At 48.1% G+C, this 25,035-nt stretch overlaps 1 protein-coding gene across 2 annotated transcripts in view; it reads left to right on the top strand.

Annotated features, from left to right (window-relative positions):
* Window positions 1–11,914: 11,914 nt before the first annotated feature.
* The window catches only part of LOC309612569 (uncharacterized protein), a 452,870-nt gene continuing 439,749 nt past the window's right edge, over window positions 11,915–25,035 (top strand). For both annotated transcript variants that reach the window (XR_014235281.1, XM_082358452.1), the window contains exon 1: window positions 11,915–17,918. Coding sequence is in view for 1 of the 2 variants with exons in the window: in XM_082358452.1 (XP_082214578.1) it covers window positions 17,900–17,918 (19 nt within the window). In the remaining variant the exon portion in view is untranslated. The remainder of the gene's footprint in view (window positions 17,919–25,035) is intronic.

The following is a 25,035-nucleotide window of genomic DNA, read 5'->3' on the forward strand; positions in this document are numbered from 1 at the left end:
TTCTATCTTTTCATGTATTTGTTTGAACATATTAATACTAGGTTGATAAAGTCTTTGATAATTACAGTATCTTTGATAATTACAGTATCTTGTATCTTTCTAAAGTCTTTAGCTTTTTTTTTTTAACTTGGCTTTATTTCCTGTCTCATGGAATGCTGGATAATTTTTGATTAAATACTGGATATTGTAAATGAAAATTTGTCAAGGCTCTGGATGATGCTACCTTCCCTTAGAGAGGATCTTTTTTCCCTAGTTAAAGAGTGGGCAAATTAAAGAGTGGGCAAATCACCTTGATCCTGTCAGAAATTGAGATATTTTAAGACTGGATTTTGGGCTTTGTGAGGGCTAGTCTCTGTCTGGCTTGTCTTTTCTCTTGGTGTATAATCCTTTAGCTGTCTCAATGAAAATCTAGGTTATTTACCAAAACCTCTCCTCCTTGGTGGGCCCCAAATGTCAGTATTTTTTTCTTTCTAACACTTTGAGATTGCTGAAACTCTGATGGGTTTCCCAGCCTTTTAGAAGCTGTTTACTGCTTAGTTTCTTGCCTATCACATGGAAAGCTTATGCATGAGAAAATTCCTTGAGGGGAATTCAAATGTGGAGTGCCTGGCTTATTTCTATATGGGACCGTTCTCCAGGATAAGGGTTCCCTATGTTCTGGCTTCCTTGGTAGCTCTGAATTCCAATTTTGTCTTCTCAGACCAGCAAGGCTGCTGTGGTTCTAGACTTACATTTCTTCTCTGTCTTGATGATGCCCTTTGAGAACTGGCAAATGCCCTGAAGGGAAAACATGAGGGACATTTAGGGTTTACTCACTGCATTTCCCTTTTCTCCAGAATCTTGGCCCCTAAAGTCCTGGCTGCTTTTGTTACTCTCCTATGACTCCAAACAGCTGTTTTCTGCAATATATTTAGTTTTTATAGTTGCTCTCAGCAGGATGGTTAACCCGATACAAGCTACTCTGTCAAAAACAGAAGCCAACATCTCCAGATATTTATTTTTAAAAGTGGTTTCCAGCACATGTCCTGAGGCCATTGCACATTTAACTCTATCTCCTGCATTACTTTGAGGCATCCCCAACTGAGGGCTGGCAAGGTCTTTTGGCATCTTCAACACCATTGATAATAAATTATTAAGTTCTGTTTAATATAGTTTATAATTACTATTTTTTAAGTATTTTGAAATTGAGATTAATGTGCTAAGCGTGATCATTCTCAATCAGATCACTCAGTTTACCATAATGCTGATTCTCTATATAAATAAATAAAGTTTTCCATCTTTACTTTATAGCCACCCTCTTCCCACCCCTCTGGGAACCCTGACCTGAGCTGATGTTCCGAGTCTCTGAGTCTGCTGCTATGTTGCCGTATGACCATGGCCAAGCCTCTTTCAACCACAGTCCTCAGCTTCTTCATTTGGAATACAAAGTAGGCGTGGGGAGTGGGATGGGACCAGGCAAGCTCACAGGGTCCTTCGGCTCTGATGGTCAGTCTGTCTTCTGTGCCTTGGTTTGGGGAATCCTTGGTGGAACAATCAGACACTCAGACAGCTCTGAGAGATGGGTCATCCCTTGGACCACAGAACTTACTCCCTTAGCCAGTCTCATGACTGTGAAGCCAGTTCTCTCTGGGACATGGGGGCTGAATGGACCGGGCTGGGGCTATGTTCCTGGACGGGCAGGCGCCCTGGGCAGTGGGCCTCCCAGGGAGCTGCACTCCAGTATGAATGACAGAATGAGAGACAAATCTTACGCTGCACCCCGGCCCCCCAGGGCTGCATCATTCAACCATCTCAGACAGGAATTTCAGATCTACAGGTGGTTTCCTCTCAAGCTTGTTCAAAATGTCCCCCTCCTGTTTTTTCTGAATATGCAGTATTGTAAGAAATGTCTGAAAAAGACTGACCCCCTCCTTTGCCTAGTAATAGTTTAAGAATCTTCACTTTGGAATCAGTCCCTGAGCTGTACCTGAGCCTGTTTTCTCCCTTCCCCTGCTCAGCTCATGGGACAGTGATGCTGGCTGCTCTTCCAGGCTCCCCTGTGAGCAGGCTCCTGGCTGGGTCTGGCCAGTGAGAAGACCTGGAGGAGAACTGAGGGCAAGAAGAAGGGAGAAGCTGGCATATTTCCCTCCTTTTCTCTTTGCCTGGGGTTGATTAAGTCCTTGGCGGAAGCTGCAAGTTCCATGGCCCCAGCTCCTCATGGATGGGCTCACTGTGGTTTTCAGCTACTGGGTGGCCCCAGCTCCCAGTTCAGTAGCTCTATGGCTTTTCTTTATCCCTCCAGCTGAAGACTGGCCATAGTTTCCGCTGCATTCATCTCTAGGGTCCTTTACCATTCACTGTTGTCTTCTCAGCCTCTTTTCTCACGTGGAATACCAATACGTGTTATTAAATCCCCTGTGTGTGAATACTAGGAGGGCTTGCGGCTTTCCGGTTTAGATTCCAACTAATTGAGTTACTAAAAACTGTACCTCAAGCATCTTTTTCTTTCATGTGTATCTAGTTTAAGTGCCACCGAAACACATTCACCTCCATTTCCTTGATCACCTCCTAAGGTAGACAGAATTCATTCATTCATTTCTTCAATAAATATTTAGTGAGACACTACTCAGTACCCTAGCCTAGGACTGTGCTCAGGGACACAGCAGTGAACAAAACGGGCAATGTCTCTGGCCTTGCAGCGCTCACAGCTTTGTAGGCAAGACAACCTGAAATCCTTAGTACAGAGTGTGTTGAGAATGAGACCCTATTGTAATGTGCAGACTTAGGAGGTGGACAGAATTGGGCTCAGACCTCAACTCTAGGCTCTATGATGCGGGCAAGGGACTCCCTACAGCTCCGTTTCCTCCTCTTTAAAAGAGCACTCAGTTATTCGGTTCACAACCACTTTACGTGTTCAGTGAGGATGCTGTGCTACTAACTTCATAGGATTGTCTGTGATTAAATGAGTTGCTATTAGAGAAAGAGACAGGCACCCAGGAAACAAACATCAAAGGTTTATTTTTAAAAGCAGCTTCTGGGGAGCACACATTCAGCACTGGTGAGAGTCAGGTCAGAAAGGTGAGGTGGGGATAGAAATGCGCCGAGAAGGGGTGAAGTCCGAAGCTTGGATGGAGACAGTTGCTGGGAGGAGCACCGAGTCACAAGGTTGGAATTACGTCCTTGGCGATTTCTGCTGGCAGCCAATGCAGAGCCGCACTGGTCTGCGTACAAGCAGAAGTAGGTCCCTTCTTTCCGCTCTGCTTGGCCAAGATGTCACTGCCTCTGGGAGGGGCTCACTGACTTCTGGTCCAGGCTGGGTCTCCCTGTGCGTTTCCTGTCATTGTTGTCATCACGAGCATCGTCATCATCTTCTTCTTCGTCACCATCATATCACCCCTAAGGTTTGTTGAATGGAATACCCGTCGTGTTCCAGACATTGTGCTATGGCTTCTCGTGGCAGAGTCTTGGTCAATTCCAGTGCTTTTGTTATTTCTCCTCATCATTAAGACTGAAACTTCCAGTGGTTTCTAGAGGGGGAAAGAGAGGGATGTGTGTGTGTGTGTGTGTGTGTGTGTGTGTAAATTTGCATGTGCCACAATAATTTAAATTTGAGGCAGGACATTTCAAATCATCAAAGATTCAAAACTAAGCTATGCTGAATATGATTTCAAAATTAATTGTGTTGCAAGCTTTTGAAAATTTAGATGCCACACCAGTTAGAGGTGCACAGGTGTCGGTGGTAGTCAGAGTTCAAAGGGCCTGGATTTGTTACTTGTTCTTTGTTCTCATCCTCTAGGCTGCACGTGGCAAGTCTCATGGTGGGTCCCTGCAGCTCTGGGCCCATTTTCCTGCTGCCTTCTTGGCTCCCCTGTTTGACCTTGCTCTCAGTCCTCCTTGTGGCTCTATCATCTTTAGATTCAGATTTAAATGAATCACTTACTTACATTTTACTCACAATTTTTAATCATTCTACCAACAACATTCTCATAGCATTAAATAATTGCAAAATCTAATAAAAACCAGTCTTAACCTCTGGAATCTCATTAAGAATAGGGCTGCTCTTTGTGCTAAATTGTTGATGATTATTTTGTCTGGTTCTGTTTTGTTTGCGCTGCCCAGGAGAGCAGAGGCATAGATGGGGTCACGGAATGTGGGTTCACACACTCAAAAAATTTTTAACCCCACTTTCCTAAATTTACAGATGAAGAAACTGAAGTCCAAAGAAGGGAGGGGACTTTTCCAAAGTCACACGTGAAACTGTGGCCCCTAAGAACCAGAACTCACGCCTCCTGCCCCTTAGTCTAGCACCTGCCCTGCAAGATCTGGGCTTTGGGCTCAGGCATTGATTTACGGATTTTGATGAGCGTATCATCAGTTGAGCAGATCACTAGCTCATCAGGCGAGCACTCCTTCACCCAGCAAGCCTGCAGCCTCGGGATGGACACTGTTGGGTTTGAGAGATGCAGAATAAACAGGCCCTGCCCTCTGGAAAACTGACAGGCCTCCAGGGATGAGGTTTACATGTAAATGATGAGATGCAGTCTCCTTAAGTGCTTGCTGTGGTCACTGCCGCTCACCCATCTTTTTCACATCAGCCCGAGCGTGGCATCTCTTCCAGTTCTGTTCAGTACAGGCAGGTGTTGACAAAGCATTCCCACGGCCCCGGCACTGGGACAGCCATGAACTCCTCGTCCACTATAATGAACAACCTCTCCATCAAAAGGACTCATTTGTTAGGACTGGGAAGTTCACAAGCCAAAGAGAGACAAGGGAAGAAGGCTCAGGCGGGAAGCGTTTTATGATTTATGAACGCACAAATGCTGGCATCTCTCTCTCTCTCAAAAAGAAAAAAAAAAAAATCCACCGCTAATATTAATAATTATGCCAGCTTTTGTACAGCACTTTGCAGTTGACGATGTGCTTTTGAATCCATTATCTCATCTTGGTGTGTCTGTGGGAGATTGGGAAGTGGGAGAGCACCGAGGGCTGGCATCTCTGGGGAATTAGCAGCCTTTGTTTCCCTAGGAGTCTAGCCCGGCAGGTGGGTGGGCACTATCACAGTGGGTGGGTGGGTGCTGCAGTTATTCTTGCTCTGAATGTCCAATCTAGGACGACCCCCTGAGTTGCTATTTCCCCAGGGAAACTTTAGTAAGTCTCTCCAGACCATAAGCTGGAGTCGGTCCGAGTTGTCCTGCCTGGAGCTTCATTTCTCCTTGAGCTGAATGCTTGGCTCATGCTGGACATCCTTCCTGGCCCTTGCAGGCCACTCTGAGAAAGGCTGGGCTCTGTCCTTGTGTTTGTAGCTGTGGATAGAGTCCTCCTTCAACACAGCTGGACCCCCACTGGGACAAAGTTGCTGCCCCTGATTGGACTTTGCCAAATACCACAGTCCCGAGATTCCTGCTGCCTCATGCGTCCATATGTGACAGGCCCTTTAGACACTGAAGGTGGTGAAGGGGCTGAAATGTAACTGGCAAGTATTAGTATGTGCAGGAAAAGGTAGCTTAAAAATTTTTTTTTCCAGAACTAGTTTCAGCTTGCTTTCTTGCTGATGGTTGGAAAGACAGCAATAATAAAAACACAAATATCACCACCACCACCACCAAAAGCAGTCTTTAACCTCGACAAGGAAGATAGCATTATTTCTTCTAGTTGAAAGAGTGCCCCTCCCCCTGCCCCAGTAAATAAATCAATTAAAATACATGTTCTCCTTCAGGTCTGTGACTCCCCTCAAGCGGGCTCTTTTCCCCTTCCTCCTCCTGCCAACTTTTCTAGGAGGATGCCTCATTCAGGACATCTTCATGTCTCCCGCTTTGATGGGCTTGCCTGGTCCCTGCACAGTCCTCTGGCTGACCTGCTTGCCCACTTGTCCCTGGGGTGGCCTCTGGCCTCACCAGCTCCACCACTGAGGCATCCGCTGCTGGGGGCGGGGGCTCATGGCCTGTGTTTTTGGCACAGGCAGAGCGTGGCAGTCGACTCTGGGGCTTGGTGGGAGGGAGCTTCTCGGGTCCTGATGCAACACTCCTAGGACAGCAGGAGACGAGGAAGGGGTGCCACCTTGGGCCAGCTGGACCACTCCTCAGCCGCTTTCTAATTTCCCACCCTGTACTGCGGTGCCTAAGAGATGGATTTTCTGCAGGCACTCTGATTTCCTGAGACGTGCCCTGGGAAGTCAGAAGTAAGCTGCGCATGCGGGGATTTCCCTGCAAACCTGTCTGGCGGCCCTACCAATTTCTCTTCTGCCTCCAGAGATTTCAACAGTTAGAGAGAGCCAGTGACCTCTTCCCTGTACTTTTCGTCTCTCTGTGGGCTCCTCCACTAGCAATGAAGGATGTTCTACTTCAGTTTTCAGGTCATTGGGAGCATCTTTATGTCACACCCTGCCTCTCTGCTCTATGACCTTCTTTGAAGCTTTTTTCCACCTTCACTGGGCAACAAACTGTATTGTCTAGCCTGGCAGAAGGGATGCAGGGAAAACAAAAGACCCATGAACCTGGACCCATGAAATTACACTGGGAGTCATTTCCAAAAAAATCACAGCACGTTTTAACATCAATATTGCCGTGGATTGCCGAGCCCCTTGGACCTTGTAATTCAGTCACCTACTTTGGATCAAGTCCCTACAGCCCAGCCCTGCCCGGCCAGGCCCTTTCCTCTCTTCATGCAGCCTCCGTGTGAGCGACCCGCAGACACTTTCCCACCCTCAGCTTTTCTTATGGGCCCAGCCTACTTAAAACAGAATTCTTTGCCAAGAATTGGGCTGGTAATTACTCTGAATCGAATTTTGGCAAGTGGATAAGGTTTACTATCTTGATTTCTGAGTCTCTCTTTACATGCACTCAAACCAGGAATCCAGAAGGTTCACCCTTCAGATATGTTTTTATATAAAATAACATAACAAACACGCTTTTGTTAATTCGGGGACTAACCTTTCACTAAACAGTTAGAGCCAGAGGTGGTCTTCACCCTGCAATTTGTGCACCGCTTATGATCTTTTAAAATAAAGATGAGCAGTGGGCAATAAATGCCACGGCTTCCTGAGAATCAGTTAACCTGGGGAACTGGAGCGGGGAGAAGGGTGCTTGTGCTTTATTTTGGGGTAGAACTGCATGATTTGTTAACCTGCTCTCTCTTTCTCCCCACGTATCTATATGGTTGAAAGCTTGACAAAGGAGGGCAAGGCATGCGTTCTGATAAATTGCATTACAATGTTTAGCCAGTGTGTTTAGCTATGTGTTTGCAGTGAATGTGGAGTCAGGACAGAGTTCAGTGGACCTGTTGCAGGGTTTCAGGTGGGGTCACAGGAGGCAGATGTACCTACACAGCTCAGGTCAGGTGAAATCTTGCCTGAAGACAGAGCTCCTCCTGGAGCTCACCCACTGCTCTGCCTGCTGGGTCCCCACCCTTGCCCTCTGCATTCTACCTACACTGGTCTCCCTGCTGCCCCCCAGACACATCCTCCCTTCCAGCTTTGGAGCTGTGCTTGAACCCTTTCCCTGCACACCCTCTGTCCTCTGAATCCTCTGGGTCCCTCCCAGCTTGAGGTCTCCTCTCCTCTGTGCTTGCCTGCACTGCCCCTGCACCATGCTGTCTCCCTATGAGCTCCTGCAAGGTTGAGTTCTGCCTTATTTGGCCTTTGGTACATGCAGACCGGCCTTGCTGTGAACTTTGCACGTGCTGTTGTCTTTGGTTTTTCTGAGACTAGGGCTGCGTTTTCCTCTCCTCTGTTCTGGCATCATCCACCTTGGGTCTTGACCCATCGTCACGATTGATAACTGATGACTGGGTGATTGATGACATCTTTCTTTTCCTCCTGACACTAGTTCATTTATATCTGAATCACCCTTATCATTCAGAAATGATTGGACAAAGCTACATTTGAGCAAATCCATGCTAATTCCTCCTTCCCTAACTTAGACTGTGTCTGCCGCCTACGCTTCCCCCATGGCTGGGGCCCCGGGGCCGGCAGAAGAGGCTGAGTCACCCTCCATTCATAAACAGCAAAAGTTGGAGTTGTCTTTGCCTCTGGAATGGGATTCTTGAGAAGCCTTTTATTTTCACCCAGCTCTTCCTATAAAATCATGAAAACGATGTGATTGTGTCTCAGAAATACACCAGTGTTTCTCAATGGGCCCAGCGCAAAATTTTTTATTAAAGGCTGATTTTTCAGAAAAATAAAACTTGGGAATTTTTCTGTAGATTTTTACTGGACAAAACAACGTCTCTTCTATCAGCAGAGTGTTGATGATGATGGTGAAGATGAGTGTGCGTGGGCGGGGGTGGTATATGGATGGTCAAAACTGGCTGGACTTCTTCCCTCCCCTTTGTACCTGACTGTGGACACACAGAGTTTCCGTTTCTTGTTTTAAGCCCTTGGAGCATTATCCCAGTCTTGTTGCTAGTCAGTAATGGCTGTGCCGTAACATTTCTGCAGCAGCAGTGACCTATTGACGTGCAGTCTAACTGCTTGATAGGAGCCTGTTTTCCCGTTTTGGGGGTGAGCGCACTTGCTGTCCTGAGTCTGGCCAGCTGCCCCAGTCTCCTTTGTTCTCATGTGGTCAGGGGGATAGGTGCGGTTTGTGTATCTGCGCACACGCGATCAAACCTGTGATTGACTGCAAGAAAATTTGCTCAATCAAACTTTTATTTACATGGGACCAAATGGCCAGAATCATCTGTGAGTTTTTTTCCCTTTCTGAACTGACAGAATTGACTTATTGTTTTTGCACCTGGGAGGCAGATATAGAGAAAAGCTTCAAAAGCTTCAGAGATCTCCCCAGGTGATCTCATCCATACCCATGCCTTGAAATGCCACCTCTACTCTGACAGTCCCTAATTTGCATCTCTAGAAAAGCCTCGGCTCAGAGCTCCAGGCTCCTATCCAGTTGACAGCTTGACCTCTCCAGGTGGGCGTTACACAAGCATCTTAAACCAACTGCGTCTCTAACAGAGCCCTTGATATTTCTCCTAACCTATTTCTTCTCCACTCTTTTCCACCTCAGTAGATGGCACACTATCCTTTACCTAGTTCCACAAACCAAAACCTAGGAGCCAGCTGTGATGTATCCCTCTTCTTTATGTCTTCTCTGCAGCGTGACTCTCAGCGCCTTGCGCATGACAGGCATCCCCTCCTGGGCCCTACGAGAGCCTCCCAACAGGGTTCCCTGCCTCTTCTCTGGCTCTGCAGTTCATCCTCCGCACAGCAGTCTTTTCAAAACTTAAATTGGATCCCATCGCTCTCCTTTCCAAAACTTTTCACTGAATCCAACTGCACTGAAAATAAAAACCGAACTCCTTATGTTGGTTTGTAAGGCCCTTCCCGATCTGCCCCTGGGTGTCCGTGCAGCCCTGTCTGGTGCCTCTTGCCTGTCCCTACGTTCCAGCCACAGTGGCTTCCTCCTGTTCCTGGATCACACCAGGCTCTTTTGCTCCCAGAGCCCCTGCTCATGCCATTCCCTCTTCAGGGAACAATCTCCCTCTGACCACATGGCTGGCTCCTTCTTAGGGTTGCAGCTGAAAACCCCGTCTTTAGGGAGGACTCTCCTGACCGCTCCTGGGAGTATGTTCTCCACGCACTTTGATATTCTCCATCACTACTCGCTGTTAGTTTTATTCCCAGCACTTTGGCTTTGGGGATTACTTAGTTGTCTACTTGTTTAGTGTCTGGTTTCCTCTCTGGGCCGTGAGTTCTGGGAGGGCAATGCTGTTTCTATCTTGTTCACCTGGACTCATAGTATTTGACTTGTAACAAACATTTGTTGAAGAAACACTGAAGACCTGCAGCATAGGGCTAGTAATACAGCTCAGGCATTACCCCACTGGGTTAAAAGAGATCACGGGTATGAAAGTGCTGGGCAAACCAGTTAATGGTATTGGTGATGTCAGTGGTTGACTGAGTACATGGCTAATGAGCATGGCGCGGGGCGGAATAAGGCTCCATGCTTGATGGAGAACCAAAGAGCAGCTCTGCTCTCCTCACTCTAGGAGAAGAGTGAATGAGGGAGCTGTTTCGAATCCAACAGTGATACCAGCGGGACAGCAATATAATGTACATTTCCTTATACTTCCCTTTTTGCCTTGGCTGTTAAGAAGCTTACGGGTAAATTGAGACTCAATTGTCATGCAAAAATTAGCTCAAAATTTTCTGTCAAAAACAGATAATGTTTTGTGAAAGTCCCTAGCACCCTGTCTGAGACACGGAGGAAGTTCAAAATTAAACAGTAATATGCGAATAGCCTTGGATTTGATTGTAGCTTTGCCATTTTTAGGGTAAACTACCTCATATCCTCTTCGGAGGCAGGGGGAACATCAAACGGTTTTGGTTTTTATTACTAGAAAAATAATATTATTTGTAAGAGCCCAACGTGGAAACAACCCAACTGTCCATCAACTGATAAATGGATAAACAAAATGTATATATCCATACCATGGACTATTATTAGGCAATAAAAAGAAATGAAGTTCTGACACATGCTACAACATCGATGGTCCTTGAGAACACTATGCTACATGAAAGAAGCCAGTCACTAAAGACCACAAATTGTATGATTCCATTTACAAGAAATGTCCAGAATGGGCAAATCCATGGTGACAGAAGGTAGACTGGTGGTTGCCTAGGGCTGGGGGATTGGGAGGGGATGTGGAGTGACTGTGAATGGGTGTGGAGTTTCTATTTGGGGTCATGTAAATGGTGGTGGTGATGGATGTACAGCTCTTTGAATAGAGCAAAAGTCATGGAATTGCACTTTAAGTGGGTGAATTGTATGGTATGTGAATTATACTTCTATAAAGCTACTAACATTGATTAATTAAATTAGAATAAGAGCACCCCTGGCTCTCTGATGATGTCATGACTGGACAGGCCAATCAGAGTGGGTGTGAATCAAAAGCCAGCTTTGATTGGACATGAATAATAGGTCCTCCATCTCTCTCTCTCCCTTCTCTCTTCATCCCGTCCTCCCTCCCTTCTTCACTTAAGTCTTTTCTCTGCATTCTTCTGGAGACCCCCACCCAGAGATAAAGTAGACAGGGCCTTCCTCCTCAAGGAGCAGAGCAGGGTGAAGAGGAGGTGTGGAGAGGATGAGCACAGTCAAGACTGAACGTAACTTCCTCGGCACAGATCGAGTCTCCTGTGGATTCTGGCAAAACAGATCGTCTTTGTGTAGAGGAACATCTTTTGTCACAGCAAATGCTGTTCTATTTCTTCATTCGTACATGAATTCAACAGACAGTTACTGTGCGTGGTGCTGAGGATACAGAGATGAATAAGAGAGTGCGTCCCCAAGGGGTGGGTGGGGCACGTGACCCAACTGTGGTAGCTCAGCGGGGTAGGGGCTGGGAGCGGGCTGCTGGCGATGGGGGTCGATGGGGGGGGTAGGGGTGGGGCAGGTGGTCCTGCGAAGCTTCTTGCTTCAGCCGTCAGTGCTGCTTGGCTTGGCAAAGCAGCCCGGAGACCTTGTAGAGGTCTCAGTTTGGGGCAGGCCACGCAGCTTTCCTGGCCCGTTACTGGCCTCACCCAGGCAGAGGGCAGCTTGGCGGCCTCACCCCGGGTCAGGGGATCTGCTGCGAACTCCCGGCTGGGAGCGGCTCGAGGCCGGAGGGGCTCCTCCGCTGTGGCACGGACCTCCCTCTGGCCCAGGTGAGGCGGCCCTGCTCCTCAGAGCTGACCGGTTCACCGCTTGCACTCGGGAGACGAGGACAGGAGCGCGGTCCCCGGGGAGCGTCTGCACGCGGGAAGGGTCGCCGGCAGACGCGAGGCGCTGTGCGGGAGCTTCGCCGCTAGAGGGAGCGCCGCGTCGTTCTCCGTCACCGGCGCTGGGCTCCCGGCTGAAGCCAGGCTGGGCGGCAGCCAGGGCTTGGGGGGGTGGGGGGGGGTGGGAGGGCGGTTCATTCTTTTGCCCTTTCCCATTTAAAGATTTCTCGGGAGCAGCTGGGCTCAACCATCCTTAGTGTTGTTTGTCAGGAATTTGCAGAGCCCTTCAGTCCCGGATGCGGCCACAAGCCTGTTGCAAATCCTGGGGCGGCTGCAGCAGGGATTCTGGTAGCTCACAGAAGCTGTCCTTTGCTCCTCGCACCCGAGGACCTGGGAAAAGGCCTCTGTTTGTCCCCCGTGGGCAATCTGGACTGGCCCTCAGAGCTGCAAAGGACAGGCCCCTGGGTTCTGGGCAGTGCCTCAGCTCCGTGCCACCTGGAAAAAAGTTTAATGCTTCATAGGAGGGGGAGGTGGGGAGCAGGGCTTAGGAAGAAGTGAGGCCGGGCTGGTAGGACATGTAGCTGGTATGAAGACCTGGGGACATGGTAAGCTGTCTCCCGATGTCTCGGACGTGGAGCCAGTGGAGCTGATGGGCACGGTGGGGAGGGTCAGAGGGGCAGCACCCAAATTTCGCAAGAATGGCTCAGCTGCGGCTTTTTTGGCATGGCCCTTAAGTCAAGGATGCCCCAAATTCCTGCCCTGAGGGGCACCCATAGGTTAAGGTCAGGCTGGCCTCCTGTGGTGACAGCTGATGGCTGCCATCTTTGAAGGCAGGGCTGGGACAGGACAGGGAGTGCAGGAAATAAGCCCTGGTCCTTGGGCACCACCATCATGGCCACTAAGATCTTGGGCCACATCCTCGACCTCTTCTGACCCAGGTCCTGCTGATGGTGCAGGAGGCTTAGGGCCGTTTTCTCCCTCCAGCGTTGACTCCTGGGTCTGGTAGACAGACCATCCTTTGCAGCCCCTGGGTACAGGCAGCAGGGGTACGAACTGGGGACCGATGTGCTGCAGGAAGCCAGGACACCATCTGCAGTGGGAGCAGGTCAGAGCTGGCTTGCTGAGGCTCCTGTCACTGCCGTGGTTAATGCTGGTGATTACCATGGTTACCCGAGGCTGGAAGCTCTGACAGGCAAAGGCAGAGCAGGAGAAGGAAGGATGTCCTCTCCCTGCTCGGAGCCACATGATTGCCTCTGCCTCCCAGGCAGTATTCTCCTGGCAAATATAAGAGCCTGGACCAGGGAAGTCATTCCGCCACGGTTCAGCCGATCCATGCATCATTGATCACCAAGCATCGGGGGCCTTTGGGGAGCCCTGTCCTGAGCACATTCAGCGTGAGGGAAGCAGAGGGAGTGTCTGGACCCTGCCCTCAGTCTGCTCAGTCTTGGGAGGACAGAGAAAGAGGAAGAAATGGTTTTCGGGTCCTCTGGGAGCTCAGAGTCAGAGGAGGGAAACAGTTAGAGGAATAGGTGGAGAATTCAGCATTGACTCTTGAGGATACAGCCATGACCTTCTGGGCCTGTGCTTCCAGTGCCAGCTTGAGGCTGTGACTGCACCCTCTCCAAACAGGGCACTGGCCGGGGAGTCAGGACACCTGCTTTGCCAGTGGTTATGAGCTCCAGCTCCTGCTGGGTCCTGGTTTCTCCATCTGCAAAATGGGGTTAATGATTACTAATCCCCCACCTACTTCAAGTCTGTGGGGAGGAGTTTTTAAATGAATAATTTTGTGCCTTGAAATGAGCCAACAGATTTCAAGTCTTTGGAGAAAAGGCCTTATTTATTATTATCACCAAGTCACTGAGCAGAAATTCCATTTGTCTCCTTTGCCCCCTCTCCAGTGCTGCATGAACTGAGAGCCATATTACCTCGGTGAGATGACAGGGCTCTGAACAGCCGCCCAAATCCCAGCCCTGGGGATTCCTGGGGGACTGGGGAGGCCGGGTGGGGCTTCCTCTGAGCTCCGAGGGGATTCCAGGGCCAAGAGCAGAGCAGGAACCTCACGTCCAAACACTACAGCAGAAGTCTGAAGCTTCTCCACCAGGATGCCTAGCCTGGGGTGTGAGAGCTGGGAAAGGAGGAGGCCTTGCTCTGAAACTCTTTTTCTTTGGTTCATTATCATTACATGTTGACTTGCAAAATGAGAAAAGAGAGATAAGCAAGAAGAAAGAGAGAGAATGAAGAAAGAAAAGTAAATCATTTTAATTAAATTCTGATGCTCAGTTCTGGTAAAGTGTCTAACACAGAAGGTCCCCATAAATATCCAAGGGAATGAATGAACTCAGAAGACTGTGATCTGTCTGATAAATATCTGCTAAAGTTTTTAAAATATAAAGATTATATTTTTTAAAGAAAAAAACCTGATGTGAATTTAGGTTCACTGCTAAGTTGCGAGGAAGGTATGGAGGGTTCCCACATACTTCCTGCCTTGCCACCTGCACAGCCTCCGCCATGATTGCCAGAGGGGACATTCGTTACAGCTGATGAACCTACACTGACGCATCATTATCACCCAAAGCCCATGGCTCACATTAGGGTTCACTCTTGGTGTTGTACGTTCTGTGGATTTGGAAACACGTATAAATGACATGTACCCCCTCTTACAGTATCATACAGAGTTTCACTGCCCTAAAAATCCTCTGTGTCCTGTCAGACTTTTTTCCCCTCTGTTTATATGCACATATAAATACTCTGCCCCTTATAGTAATAAATAATATATTTTTAAAGATCGGATTATACCGTACATATTGATTTAAAACCTGTTTTCTCTCTGAAAAATGTAATGAGGATAAGAAGGTTGAAACACCTCCTTCTCGATAATTTGGGTTTGACCCTTGAAGTCTTTGTGTTATTCAGACAAGACCAGGAGGCTGAAGTAAGGAAGAAGGATACGATGGGACAAAGGACAGAGTACCCCTGAGGCTGGGCGGGGGAGGAAGCAGAGAAAAGCAAGGGGTGAGTTGGAGCATCCTTCAGTTGCATGGCGCTCTCTTTATCTCTGTCCCCACCCACAAAAGCTGTGCCCGCCTCCAGGTGTGGGTCTCAGTCATTACTTCCCTTTCCAGAGCTCCTGGTTCCTTGGGGGAGGTCACTCACTGAAAACAAGATGCGTTCGGGGGAAGATACATCTGTATCAATATCTCTATCTATACATCTGTATCTATAGATATCTATATACCTATATGTATCTAAATATCTCTATTTCTATATCTATTTTTTTTTTTTTTTTTGGTCAGGTGAGGCTTGCCTGGCCTTCCTTGGCTCCTAGCAAATCAGCAGGTGTCTCCTGCATATCTAAGAGCCTTCCTGCACATGGGCTCAGGAGAGAGTCCCAAGTAACTCTAAGCCTCTAATTGTCCACGGCATCTCCTCTGCCTGCTTCATCTATGCTGACAGCTTCTCCTTTATCCCCCCGGGTCAGATTCTTAAGTGTCCTTGCCCACTTTGCTGTGCTCGAAGGGCCCCCTACTTCCTCACTAGTCCTCTGGTCTCTGCCCATCCTATCCGCATGGTCCACACCCGTGCAGTGACCCACGGGGATGGCTGGTGGAGAAGGTGGAAGCAGTGCTACCCCATTGGGCAGAGCACCAGCCCACCAAGCAGGGGTCACACAGACATGTTGGTGAGTCTGGCAGAAGCAGGGCACAGAGACCTCTTCCTCCCGGTCAGACAAGACTCCAGGGGTTTCTGGCTGATTGCAGGCAGGCTCCAGCTCATCTGGTTCGGACAGTGCTTTGCATTTCTGTTTCCCAAGGGTGCAGTTTTATACCCCTGTTGCTCATCACCCAGGATCTGTTCCTCAACATTGGGCTGGGTGTTTAGGAAGATGAACCATTTGTTCCTGAAAATCATGGCTGCTGAAGGCTCTGCTTTTAAAGTTCTTCTGTCAGAGTTTTATACTTTTTCTATCTCAGTTGATGTGCCCGAGGACTCTGCTGTTCACCCGTTAGAGTCACATTTCCTCCTGGTCTGGCCTGTGTTGGTGGCACAGAGCTGCAAGGAAAAGTTGGCTGTTGGCCGACAGGCTGGACCAAGGGGCCTAAATTTACAAAGAGAAACTCATTTGGGACAGACATCAAGTTCTCCGGCTGGGCCTTCTCTCCACAGAGGACTGCACGGATCCACGTGCACGGATGCACACACTCAGATGCACACACTCGGATGTACACACTTGGATGCACACACTCGGAATGCCAGGGATGCTGCTCCAGATCCACGTCACGTCATGCCCTCTGCTGCTTAGAGCACATCAGTGTCTTCCTACTGTGCTCAGAATAAACTCTGCTCCCTTCACGGCCAACCAGACCTGCTGACACTCTGCCCGCTCCTTGTGCCCCCTTCGCCACTCACCAGGCCTGGCCACCTGGCCTACCTTCACATCTCCATCCTTCATCCTGCAGGGCCGCATCCTGCCCAGTCGGCTTCCAGGGCTCCTCCCTGCCCTCTTCCTGTCGGCCTTCTCCCCGGGCTTCAGGATTCACCTCTTTGGAGGGGCCTTCCCTGGCCACCGTATCTCATACAGCTTTCCCTTTTCCCTCCTCCCATTATCTATTCTTTATCTTCATAGTTTGTATTTCCATTTTCTTATTTTTTGGTCTCTTTACTTATTTCTTATCTGTCTCTCCAAGTAGCCTCCATGAGAGCCAGAACTACGTACGTCAACCTTGTTGACCACAGTGTCCCCAGCACCTCGCAGGATGCAGGCTGTATCCTAAGCACTCCATAATTGGTTGACTGATGAATGGTTTAGCAACACACGTAAGACTGTTTTGACTTGAGATGACTTTAAGCTCAACCTGAGGAAGACATATGAATGGTTCCTGTCTGGTGGATGCTGGCTCAGAATGGGGGAGAGGATCGCCTTGCTCTGCTTATACACATGTTGTGGTTCTGGAGCTCTGGTTCCCAACATTAGGAGTGCATTAACACATAGCACGTGCCTGGAGGAAATTGTGACTCAAAACCATGGGCTTTGAGGGAAAGACACCCAGGGCCTTTCACTTGGAGAACAGAAGGCTTAGGGGGTACCTAAGAGCTGGCCACTGACATCTGAGGCATTGCTATACTGGAGAAGGAAACTCATTTTGTGTGCTTGGAGTGGGTTGCCTTGAAGAAAGTGATCTCCCTGTCACTGGAGCTGTTACTAGAAACTTCTTGTGGTGAAGATGTAGGGCTAGATGACATTTAAAGTCGCTTTCAGTCCCAGATCCAAAAATGTCTTTGTTGAACTGCTGCAAACAGCCAGGGGCAGGTAGGAAGAGCAGGCAATTCCTATTTTGCAGGACTGTTGCCTCCCTGAAAAGCAGTTCTCTCTGACCTTGTAAGTCTCTCTCTCTCTCTCTCTCTCTCTCTGTGTGTGTGTGTGTGTGTGTGTGTGTGTGTTAGAGAGGATTGTTGTTGAACAAATATTCACTCAATATCCCCTCTTTCTTCCTCCTCAGGATGGTGTATGCTTATTTGCCTCACTTACTTCCAGCATGGCCATGTAAGCAGTGCACAGAAGTGGGGGTGTGCCCAGGCCTCAAATGTTTGAGCTTGTCCTCTGGTGCTCCTGCCTTCACCATGAGATATGTATACCCTGTGTGAGTCACAGTTCCACGATGGAGAGATACATGGAGCAGACCTAACCCAAGCCCAGCTGAGTTCAGCCAACCTGCGGACCCAAGAGTGAAAAGAAAGAAATGTCTGTTGTAAGCCACTGAGATTTGGGGATTATTTGTTACACAGCAGTATCACAGCCAAGCCTAACTAATGAGTGTTCATGGTTTTTTTCACTGCATGGAACTGCTTCAGTACTCAAGTCTGAGATGCTCACTCTGATGCATATCATCAAGGAATTGAGGTTTAGTGAGCAGTTTTTCCCCCCTCCAGACTCCTTTCCGTGACCTTTTCCTGGAGTGTGCATCTCCTACATTTATAGGACAATTAACCACATGGAAGAATTTTGCCTCCTCCCCAACAAGCCATTCCACAGGCGCTCAGACCTGCCTGTCCCTGACAAGGGCTGTTCTTGTCGTGGGCAGACCTCAGCTTCTTGGGGACAATGATGAGGCTGGAGCTCAGAGAGACGGAGGAGCCGCTGAAGCTGCAGCAGCCGGAGCAGAACGCACAGCTGCACAGCCCTCTGGAAAGAACAGAGAAGAGAAGTGGACGTCGCAGACCTGAACCAGGATGTTCTCTGTGATGTCAGGTAAGCTGCGTCTCTCCCTCCAACCTATGCAGCACAGACACGCTGGAAAGTGGCTTTTCAAATGCCTTTGACTCTTATCTCTCTTACATCACCCTCTAAAATGAAATCTCAAACACTTTCGTGGGGTTTGATGTGGAGAACAGTAAGCAGATAGAGGTTCAGGCAGAAACAGAACAGGAGTCAAAAGCCCTGGAGAAAAGCATGAATGGGCTTGGAGAGGACATATAAAATAGCAGAGACATTTATACGGGTCTCCCCTACCTCAGAACAAAACAATTATGAGATAAGAGAGGCATGGATGGGAGGAAATTCTTTCATTTTTCACATTGCAGGCTAGAGAGATCCAATAGCCTGTTTATGAAGAACAATAAAGAAGATACATGAACTCAGTAAAGAGGTTGTTACAGATATATCGGGTGGCTTTGAAAGGCCAGGGTTTTCTCCCCCCTTTTGGATAAAGCTGTCAGCTAAGTATTAAAAGATTTTTTTGCTTTTGCTTTTTTTTTTTTTCTTTCAAAAAGCAATAACTGGCACCAGCAGTTTGTTACAATTGGCAGAAAGAGTTATCACTTTTATTTAGGATTTGGAAATGCAATCAAAGAGGGGCAGGTTGGAGCGTGAATTAAATGAAGCTTAAACAAGCAAAAAGAAAACTCTCTGCTGGTCTTTTAAACAAACAAATACAAAAATTACAGCTCCTTGTTGTTAATTTGAAGCTATAAAAATTTTGACACTCACACTTGATAAAATGGTGCCAAAGCAGAATGGTTGCTACTTTTGTGTGTGTGTTAAGTCCTGAATGTTCTGATCGTTTTTAAAAGTAAAAAACCCATTGTTTCTGGAAACTCTTTGGTGGGATCTGACTAGCTTATTGCCTGGGAAGTCACAGTGAAGATTCATTCTGTTGGCTTTGGAGGAAATTATTCTTCCTAGGATAATTTAAATAGACAAGAAAGCTAGGAGGATTGGTTCTGTTTAGCTGCCTGTTTTCACATTTGTTGTGTTTTGTGATTCCTGAATACCAAATTGCCCCCTGAAGTTGTGAAAACATTTCTACCCATGACTTGCCCTCTATTGTGATTTCAATTTTGTTTGACTCATCCTCATACAGAAAGTCTTCATGTTCTCTGGTAACTTGCCTTATCTAGCTCACAGCTCTAAGAATCAGAACAGATGCAAAAAAAAGTTCCCTGTGAGAAGATAAAAGAGATGTCACAAAATATTTGCCCTACATCTCAAACATTTTACCTCCAGGTCTGTGGATTCCTTCAAGGTTATTAAATTCCAACTAGAGTAGCACTCTTGTTTTTCAAACCCAGATTGAATTAGAAGTGAGGAGAGGTCCTTCTGTGGGCAAGGGCAGTGACCGTCAGCAGTGACAGCAGACAGTCTGGTAATAAGAGACAGAAAAACTACAAAACAGATGCAAAAATCAAAGAACTCAGCAGTCTGGTTCTACTTAGTAAAGGGGTAAATACTTGCCCAAGTGTGATGTTTAATTTTATGTGTCAACTTGATGGGTCGTGGGATGCCTAGATATTTGGTCAAACACTATTCTGGGTGTGTTCTGGGTGTGTGAGGGTGTTTTGGATGAGATTAACATTTGAGCTGATAGACTGAGTAAAGCAGATTGCCCTCCCCAATGTGGGTGGGCCTCATCCAATCAGCTGAAAGCCTGAATAGAACAAAAAGGCTGACCCTCCTGTGACGAAGAAGGAATGCTTTTCTCTCTGACTGTCTTTGAACTGGGACATTGGCCTTCGCCTGCCTTTGGACTCAGACTCAGACTGAGACTGGAGCTTACACCATTGGCTCTTCTGGTTCTCAGTCCTTTGAACTTGGAGTGGAACTTTACCATTGGCTCCCCTGGGTCTCCAGCTTGTAAATTTGCAGCTCTTGGGACTTCTCAGCTTCCATAATGTCATTAAGCAATTCCTTATTACCTCTTTCTCCATCTATGTATCTATCTATGTATCTATCTATGTATCTATCTATCTATCTATCTACCTATCTATCTATCTCATCCTGTTGGTTCTGTTTCTCTGGAGAACCCAGACTAACAGACCAAGCCTTACTTTGGTCTTGGGGCTGCACGTGGTGGACTGACGGTGCTCACCTCTGCCATGAAGGGAAGGTACAGGGCTTCTCCTCTTGTCACCTGGGTCTTGGATCAGCTGTCCCCTCCCCTGGACTCTGCCCAGCACTGACACCTGTGTCTGTTCTGTCTGCTCAGGGCTGTGCCTAACTGGCTGTTTCAGACTTTGAGCACCACTTCAGCTTCTAGAATGTGGGCTCTGAGGGACCATGAGTGGCTGGTTCTTTGCTGTCTCCTTGTACCTACACACAGTGACTTATCATATATAAACCCTTGTTGGATGAACGAATGTTCTCTATACCCCTTCACAATGGCATTGAGTAGAAATAGTGGAAGAGTTTTTTCAATAGTGAGAATTTTCTAAGAAGTGTTAATATTCAGAGAGAAAACTCTCGGGCTTTGTAAGCACCCCTACCTTATCCCTCAGCGGCCCCTTCCTCATCCCTCCCCCTCCCCCCATTACTGTGAAATGGTGCACTTGGGCATGTTCAGTTGTAGTAAAAGATGTGGTTCAAGGGAACAATGCCAATTGGATTTATTTCCTCAATGAAACAATGCTACGATAAGGGGTACATTCCTTATTCGTAACTTTTTATAGAAACACTTGGTATTTAAACCCCGAAGTAGATGTTGGCTTGGAATCAGAGCTGCAGTTGAGTCCTGCTTCTTCCAGCTGATGCTTTGTAACTGTGGGCAAGTCCCTTAACCTCTATAGGTCTCAATTTCTTCATCTGCTAAGTAGGAAAAAATACCCACTTCACAGGGCAGTTGTGAGGATTAAACTCAGTAATGTATGTAAAGTACCTTGTGTATTACCTGGCACATAATAAGTGCTCAATAAATTTTAATTCCCTTTCTCCAATTCAGTCAAGGATTATGATAGATGTGTTTCCTGCACAGTGTAAAGCTTTTTAAAGTGCATATAAATCAATTAAATAGGCCAATGCAATAATTGAACATATAACATTTGTTTAAGAGATCCTGGGGAGAGGGACAGAAGATTAGGGGCTTGTGGAAACCTTGAGAGAGCTCCTAGGAGGGGGCTGTTCAGATGGGGGATCCTGTACTGTGGCATGTGCACCTCTGCTCTAAATTCTGTGAGAAAGGGCTGGTGGTGTCATGCGCTGTGACTTATAATTCAGAAGAGTGACCCTGAGTGATCCTGGCTGATGGGTGGGCCCCCATAGGTAAAGGTAAAATGATCTGAGGAGTCACTGAAATGGCCATCTGACCTGCCTTCTGAATGCAAGGTTTGTGAATTAATCTTCTCAATGAGGGCAGAAGATAAGCCAGGTGACCCAGTTCTAAATTTCTCACCACTTCCCTGTTGTGAAGAGAAAGGCAAATGTGCAGGCCCCCTTACCCCTCTGGCTGCTTCAGGGCGTGAACCTGGAGGGCAAGACCCTCCAGGCTGTATTTGGAGAACTCCGGGGATACCATTACCGCGGGGTGGAATGCCATGTGCCACAGACAGAGTGGAAGGAGATTGGGAGCTGTAACGGGTGCTCATTCAGTGGCCAGAGAATGGCCTCGAATGTGATTCAGATTCTAGGCAATCTTAAAAAGACTCTAGAGCATCTTTTTCCCTGGAGGAGGGCAGGGGGAATTCTGTTTGCTCATGCATGGTTCCTTGCCTCTCTGTACCCTGGCAGACCCATGTTTTAAAGTGGAATTATAGAGGAATAGAGGAGGAATAGTGCAATAGAAGAGGCGTTCTTCAGGACGAGCCAACCATAGCGTGAGGTTGTCTCTGCCATCCCTCAAGATTAGGCACGAGGACTTTCTCTTCCTGAAGCAGCCCTGCCTGCTCTATCCTGTGCTCTCCCCAGGGGCGAGATGGGAGCTGTCTTGGGACGGTAGGAATCTATCTCTCTGCAGTTTGTGAGTGTTGGGAGATAATTCTCTGGGGGTTTCTTGCATTCCTGCAAGTCTTGTGAGCAGAGGCACTGACGGCCTTTGTTCTAGATTCTGTCTTTGGGGATATTTGTATAGCACGCAGCCTTGGAAGAAGCAGACAGTGTCTCCCTCTGGGTTGAGGAACAGATGGCAGGTATTTTTACCCTCCAGTAAAGACAATAGCTCCCTCAGGCAGGTTTATGCCCATTTTAAAAGGTTCAGGTTTCCTAAGCTTGGATTCCGTCGGCCGGGGAGCAAACCCACTGTGTGTGCAGCGTCCCTCTGGGCCCCTCCACGTCGTCCCCGTGGGTGGACCGGAGGCACCAGTGCAGACGCGATGCTCGTGCTACCTGCTGGACCGTGAGGGATAAAGAGCTTTGTTTCTGATCCAAGAGTCTCATGTCTTCTTCCCACATCTGTAAAACTGTGGCTAACTTGTGAGCTTGCAAGAGGATATGATCTGGGACCTTCCACAGCTCTTGGTAGCGAACTCCTCACAGAAGGAGACTAGTTCATTAAAAAAAAAAATAAAAAGAAGGAGACTAGTGACTGTCCAGGGCTGGGGGCAAGGCTGGATCCGCTCTCAGGAGGCCAGTATCATGCCTGGTAACAACCTGGGCAGCAACGTTCTCTCAGTGAACTCTGTCTCTCTGTCTGCCTCTGTCTCTCTGCCACTTTGTCTCCTGACCTCCCCTGTACCTCCTCCTGTTAGGATTTTCTGCCATCTGTGGGCCTTGTGAGATGACCGGGGGGTTTTATCTCCCACCTCTCCCCACCCTTTACCTGGGAATGGATCTCTGGGCTCCAACAAGCTCTGATGTCCTCTGCTCTACAAGGAGCAGTTCCTGTCAAGGTTTCTGGACCTAACTCCTTCCCCCCCCCCCCCCCCCCCCCCCCCCCGACTCTGTCGCTTCCCTTTTTTCTCTCATGCATGTGTGGCCTGGGGCTTCTTCTCTTCCTTCTAATCCAGTCCTTGATGGCCCACTTGCCGGCATGCCTGACTACACCTCTTGTTTAGTAATTTCCCACCCTTGGGGAGAGAAGAATGTTCCAGGGATGCCAGCCCTCCCTGGGCTCTTCCCAGCCTGCCTCAGTTGCAGTAACATGATTTACTGGCCTTATAGTGCCCGCCAGGCCTGGGCCTGCTTATTCCTTGAGTCCCCTGACCCAGCTCTCCCTTTCCACCAGCCAGTACCTATCACCGTGCCTGGCCCCTCTGGCATGCAGAATGATGCAGATGAACAAATAAATGGGACCAGATCCGAAACATCTGCAGCAGGCAGCTGGCACCGTCCCTCACTATTTCTTCTCTATTTGTACTCACGTCTTTATTCTTCTATGTCGTGTGATAGTACCTTTGTTAATCTGCCCTCCTGTTGAAAAATACTGTTCCTATAATCGTGATCAAGCCAAAAACCAAGTAGGCTTGACTGAGGACGCCTGGCCATGGATCTGGTTATGGTGATGCTGGCGACAGCTGGGAGCTCACCTCTCAGGGGAGCAGGGAGGAATAGCAAGGGGACAGGCCCCCGCGGTGACACAGTGAGCGAAGGAGAGGGAGGCTTGAGCCAGGCCCACTGAGCCCTCAGCTTTTGTCATTTGTCGGTAGCAGACTGGCAATCCTAGAATTTAGGGTGTCAAGACTTAAAGTGGCCTCGCGTGGATCTGCTTGCACCCCTTCAGTGTCTGAAAAGATATTTTGGGGTCCTCCCCTTCCCTGGACCCTTCTTTGGTCAATCCAAACGGCAGATGATTGCATTTGCTCATGTTTTTTTTTCCCCACAAAGAGGCATGCATTTCACCCGTTTTAGGTGATAAAAGATTCTCCCTCTAAGGATGAATGCAGTGGATTAAGGAATGTGAAGAATTCTGGAGGCTTTCAACCTAGATGATCCTTGGGCCCCTCTTAAGTATCCAACCATCCATCCTTCATTCATTCATTTGACTCAGTGAGTATCGCTTAATGAATCTCTATTCTGTGCTGGATTTTGTGCCTGGCCTTGTGCCGGGCACTGTAAACAGAAGCAAACAGAAGAGGCATGTCCTCGCTTTCAGGGAACTTGCAAGCTAATAAGGGAGACAAATAAGCCATAAATGCAAATGCTTTGCAGGAAAAGCGCAGGGCGCTCTGAGAGTGAATCATAGAAGGGCTCTCTTAAATTGGGTGGCCAGAGACAGCCTGGCTGTGGAATTGACGTTCTTGTAGAGCTCTAGAGAGTGAGTAGAATTAGCTGGGTGATGAGAGGGAAAAAAGCATTCTGGGCAGAATATAACGTGCTGGGCGCTATAGTGCAGGGATACCGTCAGAGGAACATAGTGAGTGGAGGAGGATAGAAAACAAAAACGAAAACGTCACACCAACTAACCAAACAGATAAAGAATTCCTTAGTCTCAGGAGGACCTGAGAAGTGATCTGGGTCTTCCTGTGTGATAGATGCACTGAGTTTCTTGCCCCCTACTTGGCCCCAAGCAGTGGCTCCCCTGGGGGGAGGCCAAGGAGGGCGTCAGGGCTGTGAGACTGGACGGTGAGAAATCACAGGTCATTTGCCAGGCCCCCAATGACTATGGAGTTCTCATCCCGTCTTACCTATAGTACACCTCTTACCTCTTACCTGTAATATAGTTTTTGCAAATGCTTTGCCACCGTGGCCTCCCTGGACTCAGCTGCTCCTGGCTGAATGTTCGACTGAGATGTGCCCACCATGGAATCGAGTCTGAATCCCAGCTGCAGAGTTCAGAGGCCAGGACACCTATGACAGACGGCAGAGGACAGAGGGCAGAGGCACCTGTCATGAATATCAGTGGCCATGGCGTGTGATACATAGCAGCTCTTTGTGCCACGGTTGGGAGAAGCTCATCTAACGTTTCTTAACATCTTCCCAATTGAATGCATGGTCTGTGGGTGCCACGAGAATGCTCATCTGTCAGTTTTGACAATATAACAGAGTGTACAGTATTTATGCTAAAAATAGTCTCTACAAAAGACGAGGCTCCAATGGCAGCACCAATGAAGTCTTACGCTTCTGGCAGACCCCCTCCCTCAGAGGTGATTGACAAAGTAACTTCTGTTGTGCTTTACTAGACTAGAGCACATCATCCACACCTGCAACCTTTGCAGCCCAATGA

This window comes from Balaenoptera borealis (assembly GCF_965194805.1).
Source record: "Balaenoptera borealis genome assembly, chromosome: 15".
Taxonomy (NCBI): Eukaryota; Metazoa; Chordata; class Mammalia; order Artiodactyla; family Balaenopteridae; genus Balaenoptera; species Balaenoptera borealis.